At 41.0% G+C, this 20347-nt stretch overlaps 1 protein-coding gene across 1 annotated transcript in view; it reads left to right on the top strand.

Moving 5' to 3' along the window:
• The window catches only part of Acer3 (alkaline ceramidase 3), a 112490-nt gene that overhangs the window by 17357 nt on the left and 74786 nt on the right, over window positions 1-20347 (top strand). Inside the window, exon 2 of the mRNA XM_045145641.1 lies at window positions 12881-12991. Within this exon, the coding sequence (XP_045001576.1) occupies window positions 12881-12991 (111 nt within the window). The remainder of the gene's footprint in view (window positions 1-12880; window positions 12992-20347) is intronic.

Below are 20347 nucleotides of genomic sequence, written 5' to 3'. Positions count from 1 at the left end.
ATCTGCCTCTCAAACTTTGTGTTTTCAGGACCTTTTTCTGTTCTTAAAAAAAGTTGAGAATACCAGAGAGCTTTACTTATTTATTTATTTATTTATTTGATAGAGAAAGAGAGAGAATGGGCAAGCCAAGGCCTCCAGCCACTGCAAATGAATTCCATTTGCATGTGCCCCCTTGTGCATCTGATTAACATGGGTCCTGGGGAATTGAACCTGTGTCCTTTGGCTTTGCAGGCAAATGACTTAACTGCTAAGCCATCCTCCCAGCCCAAGCATTACTTTTGATATGTGGGCCTTATCTCTTATAAATTAGAATGCAGAAAATTTTTAGTATTTCTATTTTAGTTCATTTAAAAACAATAATTTTTCAATCTCCAGTACTGTGAAAAGTAAGTAAAAATTATAAATTCATTGCATGTTAACACAACTAATTTTTATGAAAAATGACAGTATTTTCCAAAACAAAATTTAGTGATGAGTTGTATTACACTTTTTTTTAAAATTTTTTAATTTTTATTAACATTTTCCATGATTATAAAAAAAATCCCATGGTAATTCCCTCCCCCCCAACACTTTCCCCTTTGAAATTCCATTCTCTATCATATTACCTCCCCATCACAATCATTGTACTTACATATATACAATATCAACCTATTAAGTACCCTCCTCCCTTCCTTTCTCTTCCCTTTATGTCTGCTTTTTAACTTACTGGCCTCTGCTACTAAGTATTTTCCTTCTCACGCAGAAGCCCAATCATCTGTAGCTAGGATCCACATATGAGAGAGAACATGTGGCGCTTGGCTTTCTGGGCCTGGGTTACCTCACTTAGTATAATACTTTCCAGGTCCATCCATTTTTCTGCAAATTTCATAACTTCATTTTCTTTACTGCTGAGTAGAACTCCATTGTATAAATGTGCCACATCTTCATTATCCACTCATCAGTTGAGGGACATCTAGGCTGGTTCCATTTCCCAGCTATTATAAATTGAGCAGCAATAAACATGGTTGAGCACGTACTTCTAAGGAAATGAGATGAGTCCTTTGGATATATGCCTAGGAGTGCTATAGCTGGGTCATATGGTAGATCAATCTTTAGCTGATTTAGGAACCTCCACTCTGATTTCTTCAATGGCTGGACCAGATTGCATTCCCACCAGCAGTGTAGAAGAGTTCCTCTTTTTCCACATCCCCGCCAGTGTTTATGATCATTTGTTTTCATGATGATGGCCAATCTGACAGGAGTGAGATGGAATCTCAATGTAGTTTTTTTTTTTATGGTTTTTAAAATTTTATTTATTTATTTACTTACTTAAGAAAGAGAGAGAGAAAACGTGAATGGGGCACACCAGGGCCTCCTGCTGCCCAAACAGACTCCAGACACATGCGTGTGCCACTTTGTGCATGTGGCTTCATGTGGCTACTAAAGAATGGAACCTGGGCTGTCAGGCTTTACAAGCAAGCGCCTGTAACCAAGCATATGTTAAATCTAAACATATCTTCATTTGACCCAAGCTGAGAGATGACAGTAGGAAAATATTTAAGTCTCTGTTTTCTGTAAACCATTATGTTTCTATAAGAGCAAACCATTTTGTACACACAGTAAAAAACGCTGCGGTTCATAAGGTGTGAATCCGAGGTGAGATGTCACAGGCAGCGTTCGTGGCATTGCTTGATATAGGCACAGTGCAAACCGTACACGTTGTGTGTTCCAAACTAAGACAGAAGTCCCACGACACAACAGGGGTGGCTACTGCCAGAAACAACTCAGATTCCTTGCACATTTGATTTTGAATGGATACTTAAAATATATTTTATTTACTTATTTGAGAAAGAGCACGAGAAAGAGGCAGATAGAAATAATGGGCACACCAGGGCTTCTGGCCACCGCAAATGAACTCCAGACTCATGAGCCCCCTTATGCATCTGGTTAACATGGGTCCTGGGGAACCGAACATGGGTCCTTATGCTTCACAGGCAAGCATCTTAACTGCTGAGCCATCTCTCCAGCCCATGAATGGGTGTTTGATCATTGGACATTCAGAAACCATTACTGTTGTCAAATTTTGGGTGACACCCTCCATTCATTTTCTTTTTTATTTTTTTTAACTATTCATATCTTCTTTTATCCCACTTTGTGTTAATACATATTTATCACCTAAATTCTTTTATTTTTTTTTTAATCTTTATTAACATTTTCCATGATTATAAAAAAATATCCCATGGTAATTCCCTCCCTCCCCCCAGACACTTTCCCCTTTGAAATTCCATTTTCCATCATATTACCTCCCCATCTCAATCATTGTACTTACATATATACAATATCAACCTAATAAGTACCCTCCTCCCTTCCTTTCTCTTCTCGTTATATCTCCTTTTTAACTGACTGGCCTCTGCTACTAAGTATTTTCCTTCTCATGCAGAAGCCCAATCATCTGTAGCTAGGATCCACATATGAGAGAGAACATGTGGCGTTTTCAATGTAGTTTTAATTTGCATTTCCCTGATGACTGGTGATGTAGAACATTTTTTTAGATGCTTATATGCCATTCGTATTTCTTCCTTTGAGAATGCTCTATTTAGCTCTATAGCCCATTTTTTGATTAGCTTGTTTGATTCCTTATTATTTAACTTTTTGAGTTCTTTGTATATCCTAGATATTAATCCTCTATCAGATATATAGCTGGCGAAGATTTTTTCCCATTCTGTAGGTTGCCTCTTTGCTTTTTTCACTGTGTCCTTTGCAGTGCAAAATCTTTGTAATTTCATGAGGTCCCAGTGATTAATCTGTGGTTTTATTGCCTGAGCAATTGGGGTTGTATTCAGAAAGTCTTTGCCAGGACCAATATGTTGAAGGGTTTCCCCTACTTTTTCCTCTAGCAGATTCAGAGTTTCAGGTCTGATGTTAAGGTCTTTAATCCATTTGGACTTAATTCTTGTGCATGGCGAGAGAGAAGAATCTATTTTCATCCTTCTGCAGATATATATCCAGTTTTCCCAACACCATTTGCTGAAGAGGCTGTCTTTTCTCCAATGAGTATTTTTGGCATTTTTATCAAATATCAGGTGGCTATAGCTACCTGGACTTACATCTGGGTCCTCTATTCTGTTCCACTGATCTACATGTCTGTTTTTGTGCCAGTACCACGCTGTTTTTACTATGGCTCTGTAATATAGGTTAAAATCAGGTATGGTGATACCTCCAGCCTTATTTTTGTTGCTCAGTATTATTTTAGATATTTGAGGTTTTTTGTGATTCCCAATGAATTTTTGGATTGTTTTTTCTATTTCCATGAAGAAATGAAAATGCCTTTGGAATTTTGATAGGGATTGCATTAAATGTGTAGATTGCTTTAGGTAAGATTGCCATTTTCACAATATTGATTCTTCCAGTCCAGGAACAAGGGATGTTTCTCACTTTCTAGCGTCTTCTGCAATTTCTCGCTTGAGTGTTTTAAAGTTCTCATTGTAGAGATTCTTTACTTCCTTCCTTAGGTTTATTCCAAAGTACTTTTTTTTTTTTTTTGATGCAATTGTGAATGGGAGTGATTCTCTGATTTCATCCTCTGTGTTTGTTGTTAGCATATATGAAGGCTACTGATTTCTGTGTATTTATTTTGTATCCTGCTCCATGGCTGTAGGTTTTGATCAGCTCTAACAGCTTGCTAGTAGAGTCTTTAGGGTCCTTTATGTATAGAATCATGTCATCTGCAAATAATGAAAACTTGATCTCTTCCTTTCCAATTTGTATCCCTTTTATGTGTGTCTCTTACCTTATTGCTATGGCTAAGACTTCCAAAACTATATTAAATAAAAGTGGGGACAGTGGACACCCCTGTCTTGTTCCTGATTTTAGTGGAAAAGCTTCCAGTTTTTTCCCATTTAGTAATATGTTGGCTGTAGGCTTGTCATAAATAGCTTTTATTATATTGAGATATGTTCCTTCTATTCCCAGTCTCTGTAGGACTTTTATCATGAAGGGATGTTGGATTTTGTCAAATGCTTTCTCTGCGTCTAATGAGATGATCATGTGATTTTTGTCCTTCAACCCGTTTATATAATGTATTACATTTATAGATTTGCATATGTTGAACCATCCCTGCATCTCTGGGATAAAGCCTACTTGGTCAGGGTGAATGATCTTTTTGATATACTCTTGTATTCTGTTTGCCAATATTTTGTTGAGAATTTTTACATCTATGTTCATGAGGGAGATTGGTCTGTAATTTTCTTTTTTTGTTCTATCTTTGCCTGGTTTTGGTATCAGGGTAATTCTGGCCTCATAGAAGGAGTTTGGTAGAATTCCTTCTTTTTCTATTTCCTGGAAAAGCTTAAGAAGCAATGGTGTTAGCTCTTCCTTAAAGGTCTGTTAAAATTCAGCAGTGAATCCACCTGGGCCTGGGCTTTTTTTTTTTTTTTTAATATTTTTATTTTTATTTATTTATTTGAGAAAGAGAGATGCAGAAACAGGTTGGGGGAAAGAGAGAGAGAGAGAGAGAGAGCAAGAGTACATGGGTGCATCAGCCACTGCAAATGAACTCCAGATGCATGCACCCTCTTGTGCATCTGGCTTATGTGGGTGTTGGGGAGTTGAACCTGGGTCCTTTGGCTTTGCAGGCAAGCGCCTTAACCACTAAGCCATCTCTCCAGTCCAAGCCTGGGCTTTTTTTAGTTGGGAGATTATTGATAACTGTTCGGATCTCCATGTTTGTTATAGGTCTATTCAAGTGATTAATCTCATTTTGATTTAATTTAGGTAGGTCATATAGATCAAGGAAATCATCCATTTCTTTCAGATTTTCATACTTTGTAGAATATATGCTTTTATAGTATGTCCCTATGATTTTTTGAATTTCTCTGGAATCTGTTGCGATGTTACCTTTTTCATCTCTGATTTTATTAATTTGTGTCTCTTCTCTCTTTCTTTTGGTCAGATTTGCTAAGGGTTTATCAATCTTGTTTATCCTTTCAAAGAATCAACTCTTTGTTTCATTAACTCTTTGGATTGTTTTTTTTTATTTCTATTTCATTAATTTCTGCCCTAATCTTTATTATTTCTTCCCATCTACTGATTTTTGGTTTGCCTTGTTCTTCTTTTTTCAAGGCTTTAAGGTGAAGCATTAGATCGTTTACTTGCGACCTTTCTAATTTCTTAATATAGGCACTTAAGGCTATAAATTTACCTCTTAGAACTGTCTTCATTGTGTTGTCCCAGAGATTTTGATATGTTGTGTTCTCATTATCATTTGACTCTATAAATTTTTTGATTTCCTTCTTGATTTCTTCATTGACTCATTCATCATTTAGTAGTGTATTGTTTAGTTTCCATGATTTTGTGTATGCTCTATAGCCTTTCTTGCTACTGATTTGTAGTTTAATTCCATTGTGGTCAGATAGAATGCAAGGAATTATTTCAATTTTCCTGAATTTGTTAAGATTTGCTTTGTGTCCTAATATATGGTCTATTTTAGAGAATGTTCCATGTGCTGCTGAAAAGAATGTATATTCTGCAGCCTTTGGATGAAATGTCCTGTATATATCTGTTAGGTCCATTCCTTTTATGACCTCATTTAGTCCAGATGCCTCTTTGTTTATTATTTCCCGGGATGACCTGTCAATTGATGAGAGTGGAGTGTTAAAGTCACCCACTACCACTGTGTTTGGTGTTATCTGTGACCTTAGTTCTAATAGTGTTTGTTTGACGAATTTGGGAGCCCCCATGTTAGGTGCATATATGTTTAGGATTGTAATGTCCTCCTGTTGGAGTGTGCCCTTAATCAACATAAAGTGACCTTCCTTATCTTTCTTGACTAAGGTTGGACTAAAGTCTACCCTGTCCGATATTAGGATAGCAACCCCTGCTTGTTTTCTAGGCCTATTTGCTTGAAACACCGTCTTCCAACCTTTCACCCTAAGATAATGTCTATCCTTTGTAGAAAGGTGAGTTTCTTGGAGACAAATTGTAGGATCCTGCTTTTTAACCCAGTCTGCAAACCTATGTCTTTTCATTGGGGCATTGAGGCCGTTAATATTAAGAGATATTATTGAAAGGTGTGTATTTATGTTTGCCTTTTTTTTTTTTTTTTTGTGGTTCCGGTTCTACCTGTGCTCTTTTGTGTTAACTAGTATTTGAGTATTGCTTGTTTTTTCTAGGTTCCTTACATGTGTGCTTTTCCTTTTCTTCAGCATGGAGGATTCTATCAAGTATTTTCTGTAGAGCTGGTTTTGTCTTCAAATACTCCTTTAACCTGCTTTTGTCATAGAATGTCCTTATTTCTCCATCTATTTGAATGGATAGCTTTGCAGGATAAAGTAACCTTGGTTGACAGTTGTTATCTTTCAAAACTTGAAATATGTGAGAAGGAAAATACTTGGTAGCAGAGGCCAGTAAGTTTAAAAGGAGACATAAAGGGAAGAGAAAGGAAGGGAGGAGGATACTTAATAGGTTGATATTGTATATATGTAATTACTATGATTGTAATGGGGAGGTAATATGATGGAGAATGGAATTTCAAAGGGGAAAGTGTGGGGGTTGGGAGGGAGGGAATTACCATGGGATATTTTTTTATAATCATGGAAAATGTTAATAAAAATTAAAAGAAAAAGAAAAAAAAAACTTGAAATATATCACTCCAAGCCCTTCTGCCTTTAAAAGTTTGTGTTGAATAATCTGCTGTAAACCTGATGGGCTTTCCTTTGTAGGTAACTTGATTTTTCTCTCTAACTGCTTTCAATATTTTTTCTTTGGTTTGCGTGTTTGGAAGTTTGATTATAATATGGCGAGGAGAGATTCTTTCCAGGTTTTGTCTGGCTGGGGTTCTAAAGGCTTCTTGTATCTGCACTGGCACCTCTTTCCCATTTTGGGGAAAAATTTTCTTCTATGATTTTGTTGAAGATGCCTACTATGCCTTTGGAGTGGAGTTCTTCTCCTTCTAGTATGCCCTGAATTCTTATATTTGATCTTTTCATAGTGTCCGGAACATCTTGAAATTCCCACTCATACTTTTCTATAAGCTTGTCTTTCTCTTTGTTGGCCTGTATTAGATCTGCCACCTGGTCTTCTAGCTTAGATATTCTGTCCTCTCTCACTGCTGCTGCTGCTGGGTCCACTGCTGCTGCTGCCACTGAAGCTGCTGCTGCTGGGTCTGCCGCTGCTGCCACTCCTGGGTCTGCCGCTGCTGCCACTCCTGGGTCTGCTGCTGCTGGGGCCACTGTTACCAGTGCCAGAGCCGCTGATGTTGCTCCCAGACTCTGCTCCTGCTTGGGTCCCGCCGTCAGCCCAAGTTGGCGTGGCCGGGTCCCGGGCCGCTGCTGTGTTCGCCGGAGCTGGGCTCAGGCGGTGGGGGAGGGGAGGGAGCCGCGGCTGCTCTGGTTGTCTCGCGGCTCCATGTGTTCTTCTACCTCGCGGTCTGCTCCTCCGCTGCTCGCTGCCGCTCTCCCCTCACGTTTCCGAGTTGCGGAGAGCGCGGTGTGAGGGGAAGCTCCCGCACCTGGCTTTTCCTGCGGCTCGAGCCGAGTCTGGCGGCTTTCTGCTGCGCCCCGCCATTGTGGTCAGCAGACCTGCCGGGGCCTCTTTTCCCGCCTGTGCGGGCTCTGGATGCTCTGGATCTCTTCTACTTCTCTGCTGCCACTTCAATTTCCTATATACCTCACTTTTTAGTAAAAGCATGTATTTTGCTGAGTTTTTTTGGTCTTTTTTCCCCCCTAGGCTGCTTTGGCGTGGTATCTACGCCGCCATCTTAACCGCCCCCTTACTTTCTTTACCAAGTTTCGTACCTTCAGGTCGCTGTGACCACAGCTCACAACAGAAATGCGTAAGGTAGGAAAGATTTATTTTGGTTTCAGAGCATCTCAGGCCATCATAATAGCGAGATAAGTATGGCAAAATAGCTTAATCTGTAGTGCATGGGGTGAAAGCTGCTCATCATGGTGGTCCAGGAAACAGACTGCAAGGACCAGGAACTGGGCATAATCTATAACCTTGAAGTTTTGGGGGTTTTTTTGTTTGTTTGTTTTTTGAGGTAGGGTCTCACTCTAGCTCAGGCTGACATGGAAGTCACTATGGAGTCTCAGGGTACCTTGAAGTTGTCACCACCAGTAACTTGTTTCCACCAGCTAGGTCTCCCCCATCCCCACCTCACCACACCCACACCCACCAAAGGTTCCATAGGACCCCAAAATAATACCAACTCAGCAGTTCTTTATGGCTATTTATTGATTTATTTTTGTTTTTTCAAGGTAGGGTCTCACTCTAGTCCAGGCTGACCTGGAATTCAATGTGTAGTCTCAGGGTGGTCTCAAACGCATGATGATTCACCTACCTCTGCCTCCCAAGCGCTGGGATTAAAGGTGTGTGCCACCACACCCAGCCCCTTTATAACTTGTTTCAAAAACCTTTTTATTTTATTTTTATTTTTTAGAGAGAGAGTGAAAGAGAATATGGGTGCACCATGGCCTCCAGCCACTGCAAACAAACTCCAGACACATGTGGGATCTGTAGAATCTAATCTGAGTCCTTAGGTTTTGCAGGCAAGTGCCTTACCTAAGTAATCTCTCCAGTTCCTTCTTTTTTGTTGGAAAAGGATATCCCTATGGCATCCAGCATGGCCTTGATCTTGAGATTCTCTTGCTTCTGCCTCTACCTCCCTAGGTGCTGAGATTGTAGGCATATACCTGGTTCCAATAGTACTTTACAGAAATGCTGCTGTTCGAATTACTCTGTGATTTATCTCTTTTCATTAGAACCTAGTTAATACCAGTTATTTTATTTTATTTATTTATTTTTGGTTTTTCAAGGTAGGGTCTCACTCTAGCTCAGGCTGACCTGGAATTCACTATGTTGTCTCAGGGTGGCCTCGAACTCACAGTGATCCTCCTACCTGTGCCTCCCGAGTACTGGGATTAAAGGCATGTGCCACCACTCCAGGCTTAATACCTGTTTTTAATAAAAAAAATTAAGTCGTCAATTATTTTATGCATGTTGTTCTTGTTTAGCAAACTTAAATTGGCCATTTTTATATAGTCTATTTACAAAGTAACTTTATATATTATTCTTTTAAATTAGCTTTTGAAAAACTTTTAATGTTCCTGATTTAGCTAATTTATTCCCCCCTTTGTCTTTTGCATTTCTGATTAATATTTTCTGGTTTTGTTTGCTTGGCTTTTTTTTTCTTTCCAGTTTTTTTGTTTTGTTTTGTTTTTTGTTTTTTGGTATTTTTTTTGAGGTAGGGTCTCACTCTGGTCCAGGCTGACCTGGAATTAACTCTGTAGTCTCAGGGTGGCCTTGAACTCACGGCGATCCTCCTACCTCTGTCTCCCAAGTGCTGGGATTAAAGGCGTGCACCACCACGCCCGGATTTCCTTTTCAGTTTTTTTGTTTGTTTGTTTTTTGAGATAGGGTCTCACTTTAGCCCAGGCTGGTCTGGAATTCACTATGTCATCTCAGGATGGCCTTGAACTCACAGCAATCCTCCTACCTCTGCCTCCCAAGTGCTGGGATAAAAGCATGCGCCACCATGCCTGGCTCTTTTCAGTTTTTCTGAGGCAGTCTTGATCTAGTCCAGGCTGACCCGGGACGCACTGTGTACTCTCATTGTAGCTTTGAACTCACAGTGATCCTCTACTGAGACAGGAAAATTGGGGTTTCTGGAGTGCTTCCTGGAACCCCAAGCCCTGAGTTCCTATCTGCAAACTAACCAAAGAATTGGCAATTCCAGATTAAAGAGAATGATTTTTCAAAATACCACATTTTATTTAGATCTTACAAAGGAGTGCAGAAAGGGGAAGGCCAAGAGGTAAGGGGAATCATAACAAAAAAAGTATTCAGTACACACATTTAAAATATTTTATTATATTATTTATTTGAGAGAGAAAGAGAAAGAAACAAATAGAGAGAGAGAGAGAGAGAGAGAGGTTGGGTATACCAGGGCCTGTAGCCACTACAAACATATTCGCTTGTGCCACCTTGCACATCTGGCTTATGTGGGTACTGGAGAAATTAACCTGGGTCCTTAGCTTTGTAGGCAAGCACATTAACTGCTAAGCCATCTCTAGTGCCCTCTCCCCTTGTTTTTTGAGGCAAGCCCAACAGACTGGCCTTTTTTTTAAATGGGAGAATGAGTGAGTGAGTGAGTGAGAGAGAGAGAGAGAGAGAGAGAGAGAGAGGGAATTGGTGCACCAGGGTCTGCAGCCACTGCAGTCAAACTCCAGATGTGTGTGCCCCCTTGTGCGCGCGCACGTGTGACCTTGCATGCTTGCCTCACTGTGCATCTGGCTTGTGTGGGATCTAGAGAGTTATACATGAGTTCTTAGATTTTGCAGACAAGCACCATAACCACTTAGCCACCTGTCCAGCCCTTTAAAATATTTTAGGCCAGGGCGATGGCTCAGTTGGCAAAGTGCTTTCTGTGTAAACATGGGACCTGAATTTGGAGCCCCAGCACCCAAGTGAAGGCTAGGCATGATAGCATATACCTGTAATCCCAGTGCTGCGGGGGGGGGGGGGTGGAGGCAGGAGGATTCCCAGGACTTGCTGATTAGCTAGTGTAGCTGAATTGGTGAGCTCAAAAATAAGATGGGGGAAGACTGGAGAGATGGCTTAGCAGTAAAGGCGTATGCCTGCAAAGCCAAAGGATCCCTTGTTTGACTCACCAGGACCGACATAAGCCAGATGCAGAGGGGGGCACACATATCTGGAGTTCATTTACAGTGGCTGGGGCGCTGGCATGCCCATTCTCTCTCTCAAATAAATAAATTAATTAAATTTTAAGAAGATTACAAAACTAATAAAAAGTAAGATGGGAGAAAGTGATGAAGACACCTGGTATCAGCATCTGTTCTCTGCGTGTGCGCATACGTGCCCGTGTACACACACACACCACAAGCTTGCATACATACACAAACACAAAAATTTCATTATGTGGTTGGTTGAATCCATAAATGCAAAATTCATAAATATGGAGGACCAACTGTATGGTTATTCTTTTATAATATTGCATGTAATAGAGTTAGAATGAACACTTTTATCAAATCCCCCACCAATATTTTGTTCTAATTTAAAAAAAAATTATTATTATTTATTTGAGAGTGACAGACAGAGAGAGAAAGAGGCAGATAGAGAGAGAGAGAATGGGCGCGCCAGGGCCTGCAGCCACTGCAGACGAACTCCATACGTGTGTGCCCCTTTGTGCATCTGGCTAACTTGGGTCCTGGGGAATTGAGCCTCGAACCAGGGTCCTTAGGCTTCACAGGCAAGCGCATAACCGCTAAGCCATCTCTCCAGTCCTGTTCTAATTTTTTTTTAACTTAGAAAAATGTCTGTCATAGAACCCTCCTGATTTCCTGACTCTGCTGCTTGATGCTGATTATGTGATACCTGCCTTTTGAATGCAGTTATCTGAGTCTTGGCTTTAAGTTTTCTTTTCTTTTCTCTTCTTCTTCCTCTTTTTTTTTTTTTTTTTTTTATTTGTTTTTTGAGATAGGGTCTCAGTCTAGCCCAGGTTGACCTGGAATTCACAATGTAGTTTCAGGGTGGCCTCGAACTCACAGTGATCCTCCTACCTCTGCATCCCAAGTGCTGGGGTTAAAGGCGTGCACCACCATGCCCGGCTTTTCTTCTTCTTCTTTTTTTTAAACACAGGGTCTCACTCTAGCTTAGGCTGTCTTGAACTTCATTATGTGACTTCAGGCATGCCTTGAACTCACAATGACTCTTGTACCTCAGTCTCCCCAGTGATGGGATCAGAGGCACGAGCCACTATACCTTTGTGACTTTTTACACTCTCCTATGTTGCATCCCCCACTAAAGAAATTTTTTTAATGTATTCATTTGCAAAGAGAGAGTATGAGTGAGAGAATGGGCATGCCAAGGTCTCTTGCTGCTGCAAAGGAACGCCAGATGCATGTGCTACTTTGTACATCTGGCTTTATGTGGGTACTGGGGAACGGAACTAGGGTTATTAGGCTTTGCAGGCAAATGCCTTAACTGCTGAGCCATCGCTCCAGTGCCCCCCCCCAGTATTGAATTTCATGTCATCTTTCCTCATGGTTAATTTCCTTGTTTTAGTTCATTATATTCTCTAGTTGATTGTAGACAAAAGATGTGTTATACATACACATTTTCAACCCCTGACTGTTGGAAAATGTTTTTATTCTGTTTTCTCAAGTAATTGATCATTTACCTTGATATTAGCAGCTGTGCTGAAAATCACTCACTTGAAATATTGAAAGTATCATGCTACTTTTTTCTACGTACAGTGAAATTTATAAAATGCCACTTAGCCATTTTTCCATTTTTAAAATTGTGTGTGTGTATGGATGTGTATGACATTTGTGGAGATCTGAGACCACCTCTGGGTATTCTTCCTCTCCTTCCACTTTGCGTGAGACAGGGTCTCCCTCCCTTGCTGTTTTTTGTCCACTTACAATGAACAAACTACACTATCAGTAGCATCGGGAGAGACATTGCTGTATCTCTATGATTCTTTTTGGTACCCTTTTCTTGCTTGTTTTAGAATTTTGCCCCAACTGAACATAATGTGAATAATTCTTAGTTTCATTTGTCAGAAAGTATCTTTGTTTATTTGAATTATTATGGTAATTTTTTGAGGTAAGCTCTCACTCTAGCCCAGGCTGACCTGAATTCACTCGGTAGTCTTAAAGTGGCCTCAAACTCATGGTGACCCCCCTACCTCTGCCTCCCAAGTGCTGGGATTAAAGGCATGCACCACCACGCCCGGCTTGAGAGATTTTTTATTCAGTAAAGTTATGAGATAGTTATTTATTCAGCACCATGAAGATATCTTGCCACAATCTTTCTAAAAACTCACATACTTTATTTTAAAGTGTTATTAGCTAATCTAAATATCTGTGTGTTTCTTCTATAGGGAATACAGTGAGTAACCTGATTATGATCATACCTCCAATTTTTGGTGCAATTCAGAGCATTAAGGATGGACTGGAAAAGCGCTACATTGCTGCTTATTTAGCACTGACAGGTATGTATAAATAACACTTCTGAAAGAATGATGCATAGTAGCAAATGGGCTGTTTCTTTTATTCATTTCTAAACAACTTGAACTTACTCAGAATCATCAGAGTTAAAATGCCATAAACCTTGACAATGAATTGAAGTGCATTTTTATTTATTTGAGAGTGAGAGGCAAGTAGAGAGAGAGAATGGGTACATCAGGGTCTCTAGCCATTACAAACAAACTCCAGATGCATGTACCCCCTTGTGCATCTGGATTTATGTGGGTACTGGGGAATCAAACTCAGGTGCTTAGGCTTTGCAGGCAAGTGCCTTAACCACAGAGCCATTTCTCCAGCCCTGAACTGAATTTTTGAATAAACAGTTTTTTAAATTATAGACTAGGGGGCTGGAGAGATGACTCACCAGTTAAATGCTTTCCTGTGAAGCTAAGGATCCCAGTTTGAGGCTCAATTCCCCAGGACCCACGTTAGCCAGATGCACAAGGGGGCACATGTATCTGGAGTTCGTTTGCAGTGGCTGGAGGCCGTGGCGCATCTGTCTGTCACTCTCAAATAAATAAATAAATTATAACCAAAAAAATTATTAAAATTACAGACTAGGGTGGCACATGCATCTGGAGTTCATTTGCAGTGGCTGGATGCCCTGGCATGCCCATTCTCTCTCTCTCTCTCTCTCTCTCTCTCTCTCTCTCTCTCTTTCTTTCTCTCAAATAATAAAAAAAAAAAAAAATTACAGGCTAGGGCTAAGGAGATGGCTCAGTGATTAAGGTATTTGTTTGGCAAGCTGTTGACTAGAGTTCAAGTCCCAAGCACTTACACAGAGCCAGACACAAAGTGGTACACACTTCTCTAAACCCCATACACCGAGACAATGGGAGGCAGAGCCAGAGAATCCTGACGCTCCTGGGGTCAGCTAGATTGGCCTTCCAGCAGCAAAATCAAGAGAGACCCTGTTTCAAAACAAGAAAGGGAGAAGGAGGACCTACACCTTGAGGTTGCCCTCTGACCTCCACATACACACTGGCTCACACATGCATGCATGTATGCACACACGCACACACACACACACTATAGACTTCCAACCACACAGAAAATAAAGGCAATAAAACAAACCTGTCTGCTTGCCTTACCACCTAGCATTGTCAGGTCATAATAGTTTGTAATTTTTTCCAGATCTTAATTTATTTTTCTGCTTTAAGGGAATATGCGACTGCCGATAAAATTGAAATTTCCTTGGCATTCCTGCCTGATACTTAGGCCTTCTCACAGTACCACCCCTCAAGTGCTAAACTGTACCCTGACCTAGCTCTATTCTGAATTGTATCTTAGGATTTTCTCACATCCTTGTATGTTTATACTATCTCGATGACCCCTTAAAAGTCCAGAGTAGGAAGCGGGGCGTGGTGGCGCAACACCTTTAATCCCGGCACTCGGGAGTGAGTTCAAGGCCAGCCTGAGACTACATAGTGCATTCAAGGTCAGCCTAGGCCAGAGTGAGACCCTACCTCAGAAACCACCCCCCCCAAAAAAAAAAAACAAGTTCAGTTTAGGGGCTTGGCATGGTGGCACATGCTTGTCATCTCAGCACTTTTGAGGCTGAGGCTGAGGCAGGAGGATCATGCCGCATAGCAAGGTTCTGGTCATTCCTACCCTAAAGGTTTATATAATATAGGGAGGGGGAAGGATATTATTCTGAAACTAATCTTTTATACCTCTCTTCTATTTGTTTACTTATTTGTGAGATAAGGATAACGTTAGTTATCTTTGTATCCTCATGGCCTGGCAATTGGGTGATCTTCAAAAAATGGTAGATGGGAAAGATGAGCCAACTAAACCAGACCCTAGGATGGAGAATCGCTAATATCATGTCTAATCCCCAGCACTATAAAATAATAAATAAATTACTGAGGAAAAGGGAGATAGGTCAGCTGGTATGAGAAATATTTAGGTTTGTAATTTATTTTTAGTTCATTAGATTAAGGCTGTTTGTAAATTATTTTTCTAAGCATATAATTTATAACAAAATTTATATTTAAAAGCTTGGGCTGGAGAGATGGCTTAGTGGTTAAGCGCTTGCCTGTGAAGCCTAAGGACCCCGGTTAGAGGCTTGGTTCCCCAGGTCCCACGTTAGCCAGATGCACAAGGGGACGCACACGTCTGGAGTTCGTTTGCAGTGGCTGGAGGCCCTAACGGGCCTATTCTCTTTTTTTTTTTTTTCTCTGTCCCTGCTTACAAATAAATAAAGATACTTTAAAAAAAAAAAGAATTAGGTATTGGGCTGGAGAGATGGCTCAGTGGTTAAAGGTGTTTCATGATAAAGTCTGATGGCCTGGGTTTGATTCCCCAGTACCTATGTAAAGACAGATGCACAAAATGGCATGAGTCTCAGGAGTTCATTTGCAGTGGCAGGAGGCCCTGGCACACCCATACACACTATCTCTCTGTTTCTCTGTTCGTCTCTCTCTTGCTCAAATAAGTAAATAAAAATATTTTTTAAAAAATATGTTTCGGATGAGCCTAAGTAATGGTACCAAACTGTCTGTATTTACTGAAAAGAAAACTAATAAATTAAATTTAAAAAAAAAATATGTTTCGGGCTGGAGAGATGGCTTAGCAGTTAAGTGCTCGCCTATGAAGCCTAAGGACCCCGGTTCGAGGCTCAGTTCCCCAGGTCCCACGTTAGCCAGATGCACAAGGGGGAGCACGCGTCTGTAGTTCGTTTGCAGAGGCTGGAAGCCCTGGCGCGCCCATTCTCTCTCTCTCCCTCTATCTGTCTTTCTCTCTGTGTCTGTCGCTCTCAAATAAATAAATTAATTAATTAAAAAAATGTTTCATTATTTTTAAATTTTTATTTATTTATTTTTATTTGAGACAGAGAGAAAGGGAGAGAGAGAGAGAATGGGTGTGCCAGGGATTATGGGTCATGTGGGGTCATGAAGGCCTCAGTCAGTCCCAGTGGGATGGTGGAGGGACAATGCCTCTGGGTTTTCCCACCCATTCTGTGGCTCTTACATTATTTCTACCCTCTCTTCCCTGAGCCATGGAAGGCCCCCATTTTCATTATCCAATCATGAGCTGATGGACATCTAGGATGATTCCATTTCCTAGCTGTTATGAATAGAGCAGCAGTGAACATGAATAGACAATATATCAATTGTAGGATACAGTGTTCTTTGAGTATATGCCCAGGAATAGTATAGCTGAGTCGTATGGTATTTCTATTTTTAGCTTCTTGAGAAACCTCCACACTGATTCCATAGTAGCTGCCCCAGTTTACAGTCTTACCTACAGCGAGTAAGGGTTCCTCTCTCCCCACATTCTTGCCAACATTTGCTATCATGTATTTTCCTGGTGATAGCCCTTCTTACTGGGGTGAGATGGAATCTCAAAGTGCTTTAAAAAAAATTTTTTTTTGTTCATTTTTATTTACTTATTTGAGAGAGAAAGAGGCAGATAGATAGATAGATAGATAGATAGATAGATAGATAGATAGATAGATAGAGATGGAGAGAAAGAATTGGCACGCCAGGGCTTCCAGACACTGCAAACGAACTCCAGACGCATACGCCCCCTTGTGCATCTGGCTAACGTGGGTCCTGGGGAATTGAGCCTTGAACCAGGGTCCTTAGGCTTCACAGGCAAGCGCTTAACTGCTAAGCCATCTCTCCAGCCCTCAAAGTGGTTTTTATCTGCATTTCCCTGTTAGGTATGGGTGTTGAACATTTTTAAAAATAATTTGTTGGCCATTTGTATTCTTTCTGCCTGTTCATTTTGATAGGGGACTTTGGGGGTATCCTTGAGAGCAACAGAGCCTTAACTTGATTCTTAGGTGGGCTGTGACTCAGGAGCTGAGGCACTGGGCACTGGAAGTCACACAGAGCTTCCACCCAGTCAGTGGCCTTTTCAGGTTCTTATCTTATGGATTCGATGAATGAAATCCACAGACTAAAGGAAAAGGTTCAGAAAGATTTTATTATAGTTTACGAGCTTAAGCCCAGAGCATAAGAGAATGAAGCTCTTGCTCAGAGAGGCAAGCGAGGGTCTGAGAAGCCCACCTCAAGGTTCAGCTTGGGGCCTTCTTGAGTCAGATCTGTTCCCTGGAATCATAATCCTCTGGGCAGGGAGTAGGACTCCCTAAAGGAGCAGAGATAAGCAAACCGGATCCTTCTGACATTTCTGACCTGCAGTGAAATGTAATGATTACATTTTTCCTCACAGGCGCAAGGACAATCCCTGCTGTCAGACAAGAGGAGGGCCCGTCACCCCTAAGATGCCTAGCCAATTTCTGCCTCTGTCAATTTCATTAGCCCATTTTGTAGGTTTTTTTGATTGTTTGTTTGTTTGTTTTAGGTTTTTCGAGGTAGGGTCTCCCTGTAGCCCAGGCTGACCTGGAATTCACTATGTCGTCTCAGGGTGGCCTCGAACTCACGGCGATCCTCCTACCTCTGCCTCCCAAGCGCTGGGATTAAAAGCGTGCGCCACCACAGCCAGCACATTTTGTAGTTTTGAGGTCTTTTTTTTTTTTTTTTTTTTTTTGGTGATTTTAAGCTGTTTCTTTCTTTATTTATTTTCGAGGTAGGGTCTCACTCTAGCTCTACTGACCTGGAATTCACTTTGTAGTCTCAGGGTTGCGCTGAACTCACGATGATCCTCCTACCTCTGCCTCCCAAGTGTTGGGATTAAAGGTGTGTGCCACCACGCCCGGCTAAGCTGTTTCTACAATGCTGTTTTGTTTATTTTGAGTGGCATGTGCTGCATGTGTAAGCACATATGTGTGCGGAAGTCACAGCAGTGTGCTGGGTGTCCTTCTCTGTTGCCCCTTCACAGTGTTTCCTTGAGACAGACTCCCTCCCTGAACCTGGGGCTGCCGTTCTTTTCAGTCAGCCTGGCTAACCAGCAAGCCTCAGTGAGTCTGTTGTCTGTCCCTTCAGGCTTACACTTTTGATGTGGTTCCTGAGAATCCAACTCAGGTCCTTATGTTTACGTGGCAAGTACCTGCTGAGCCATCTCCCTCCTCTTAGGCTGTTTTAGAAGAAACTATAGAATTCTTCATTGCTGGAACAACAAAACCACTGCATTAATGAAAGTTAAAGAACCCTTTGTACTTAAACGCCATTTACAATGTTCTGTTATATTCTGTATGCTTAGAAGGCTAAAGTGCTTTTGAAGTTACGTAAGCATTATTGCATATTAAAAATGACTACTACGTATAGGTAGCCAAAGATGTTTAAAACCTTACTATTCTGCCAGAGGGGGGCAGTATTAAGCTAAGAATCTTTAAAGGCATGCCAAACCTTTATGAAATAGTCCCTTCTTACCTCAAGGAAAATGATTATTTATAGAAAGTAGGATTCTCACTGTGGAAGGACAGGCAGGTTTGAATGAGGAACAGGCAAAGAACCCTGTGATCCTGGGTTGGAATTAGAAGTATCTTCCAAATTTCTTTAAAAAATTCTCTCCTTGGGCTGGAGAGATGGCTTAGCGGTTAAGTGCTTGCCTGTGAAGCCTAAGGACCCCGGTTCGAGGCTTGATTCCCCAGGACCCACGTTAGCCAAATGCACAAGGGGGCGCAGGTGTCTGGAGTTTGTTTGCCGTGGCTGGAGGCCCATTCTCTCTCTCTCCCTCTTTCTCTCTCTGTCACTTTCAAATAAATAAATAAAAATAAACAAAAATAAATTTTAAAAAATTCTCTCCTTTGAGTGCGCCTGGAAGCAGCGAACACACTAGTGCTCAGGTCTTGGTTCCTAAACATCTTTCCTCACTGAAAGGAACCAAACTTGGGGAAGCTGTTAATTTCGGGGCTAAGTCCAGGAAAGTACAAGATGAGTCTGGAACATTTTGACATGCCAGAAGCTAAGGAAGTGCTCATAATACTCAGGTTAAAACAACATGCATTGGAACTGCAAAATAAAAAAGTAACAGTAATGGCTTTTTTTATTTTTCTTTATTTATTTTTGCAAATTAAGCAAGATTTATTTTAGGAAAGAAATTAAAGCAGACAGCTCCCAAGTTGGCAGGACTTCCAAGCAGCTAATCCAGTGATTGTAACTCATAGTGTAAGAAAAGAGCCCATGGGCTGGAGAGATGGCTTAGTGGTTAAGGCATTTGCCTGAAAAACCAAAGGACTTTTTTTCAATTTCCCAGGACCCACGTAAGCCAGATGCATAAGGTGTCACGTGCATCTGGAGTTCGTCTGCAGTGGTTAGAGGCTCCGGTGTGACCTATTCTCTCTCCCTGTCTACCTCTTTCTCTCTTGCTCTCTCAAATAACTAATTAAATAAACAAAAACTAAATAACATTAAAAAAAGAATCTATGAGACCTGTGAGTATTAAAAAAATTGAGGTAGGAAAGTAAAACTTTTAAAAGATGGAATGCCAACTAATAAGTATAAATAGAATAATAGAATAACATTAAAATTGACTCAGAAAAGAGTCACGATGAATATTCAAATTATTGGATGAAAATATTTGCCAGCACGGTAATTACAGCTTCAAAGTGCCTCATGTTTACATTATTTTTTTTTCTTTTTTTTAAAATTTAATTTATTAGTTTTCTTTTCAGCAAATACAGGCAGGCAGTTTGGTACCATTGTTTAGGCTCATCTATGATCTACCCCCTCCCATTGGACCCTCCTTGTTGATGTAAATGGGTCGTGCATTGTGGAGTTAGCCCACAGTTATTGGTACGATAAATGTCTCTGCAAATCATGACCCCACATGTGACTCTGACATTCTTTCCGCCCCCTCTTTCGCAAAATTTCCCTGAGCCATGTTGGGTTCATTTTTGGTCTGCTTCAGTGCTGAGGTGTTGGGGGCCTCTGAGGCTCTGGCTCTCTGATTTGGTAGGAGTTGATTTTTCTCTGTGTTGGTCTCCTTCCCCTTTGTGCTGGTATCCAGTTCACAGGAAAACATCACCCTTGCTTGTTTCGCCAATTGTCCTTAGTTTCAGTTGGGCCCCTTTTGAGGTATGTTGGGGCAGCTCTCTCCTTGGGATCTGCATCTATCTGAAAAAGAGAAGCAGATTCTCCAACGGAGAGTAAGTTAGCACCCAGAAAATTGAGATAACACTTACTTTTTTGATAGAGAGTTTGATAGGTGTAGGCCCTCTTGTACCCCATGATTGATGGTAGCTTGATATTAGTTATGTTTTTGCTCAATTTCTTAGTGGGCACTGACCTGTAACCCCCACTTCCAGCTTGGGGTTACCATCCACAATGAGCTTTTGATCAGAGAAACCCACAAGGTTTCCCAAAACAATGACAGACTTCTGTCAGAGTACTTGATGACCCGCCAAAGGCCAGTGGTAAGACCCTATTGCTGAAGACTCCATACGCAGCTGACGCGTAAAATGGAATGACATG

Source organism: Jaculus jaculus, chromosome 3, assembly GCF_020740685.1.
Source record: "Jaculus jaculus isolate mJacJac1 chromosome 3, mJacJac1.mat.Y.cur, whole genome shotgun sequence".
Classification (NCBI taxonomy): domain Eukaryota; kingdom Metazoa; phylum Chordata; class Mammalia; order Rodentia; family Dipodidae; genus Jaculus; species Jaculus jaculus.
Note: the sequence above shows the minus strand (reverse complement) of the source record. Positions and strands in the feature narration are given on the sequence as shown.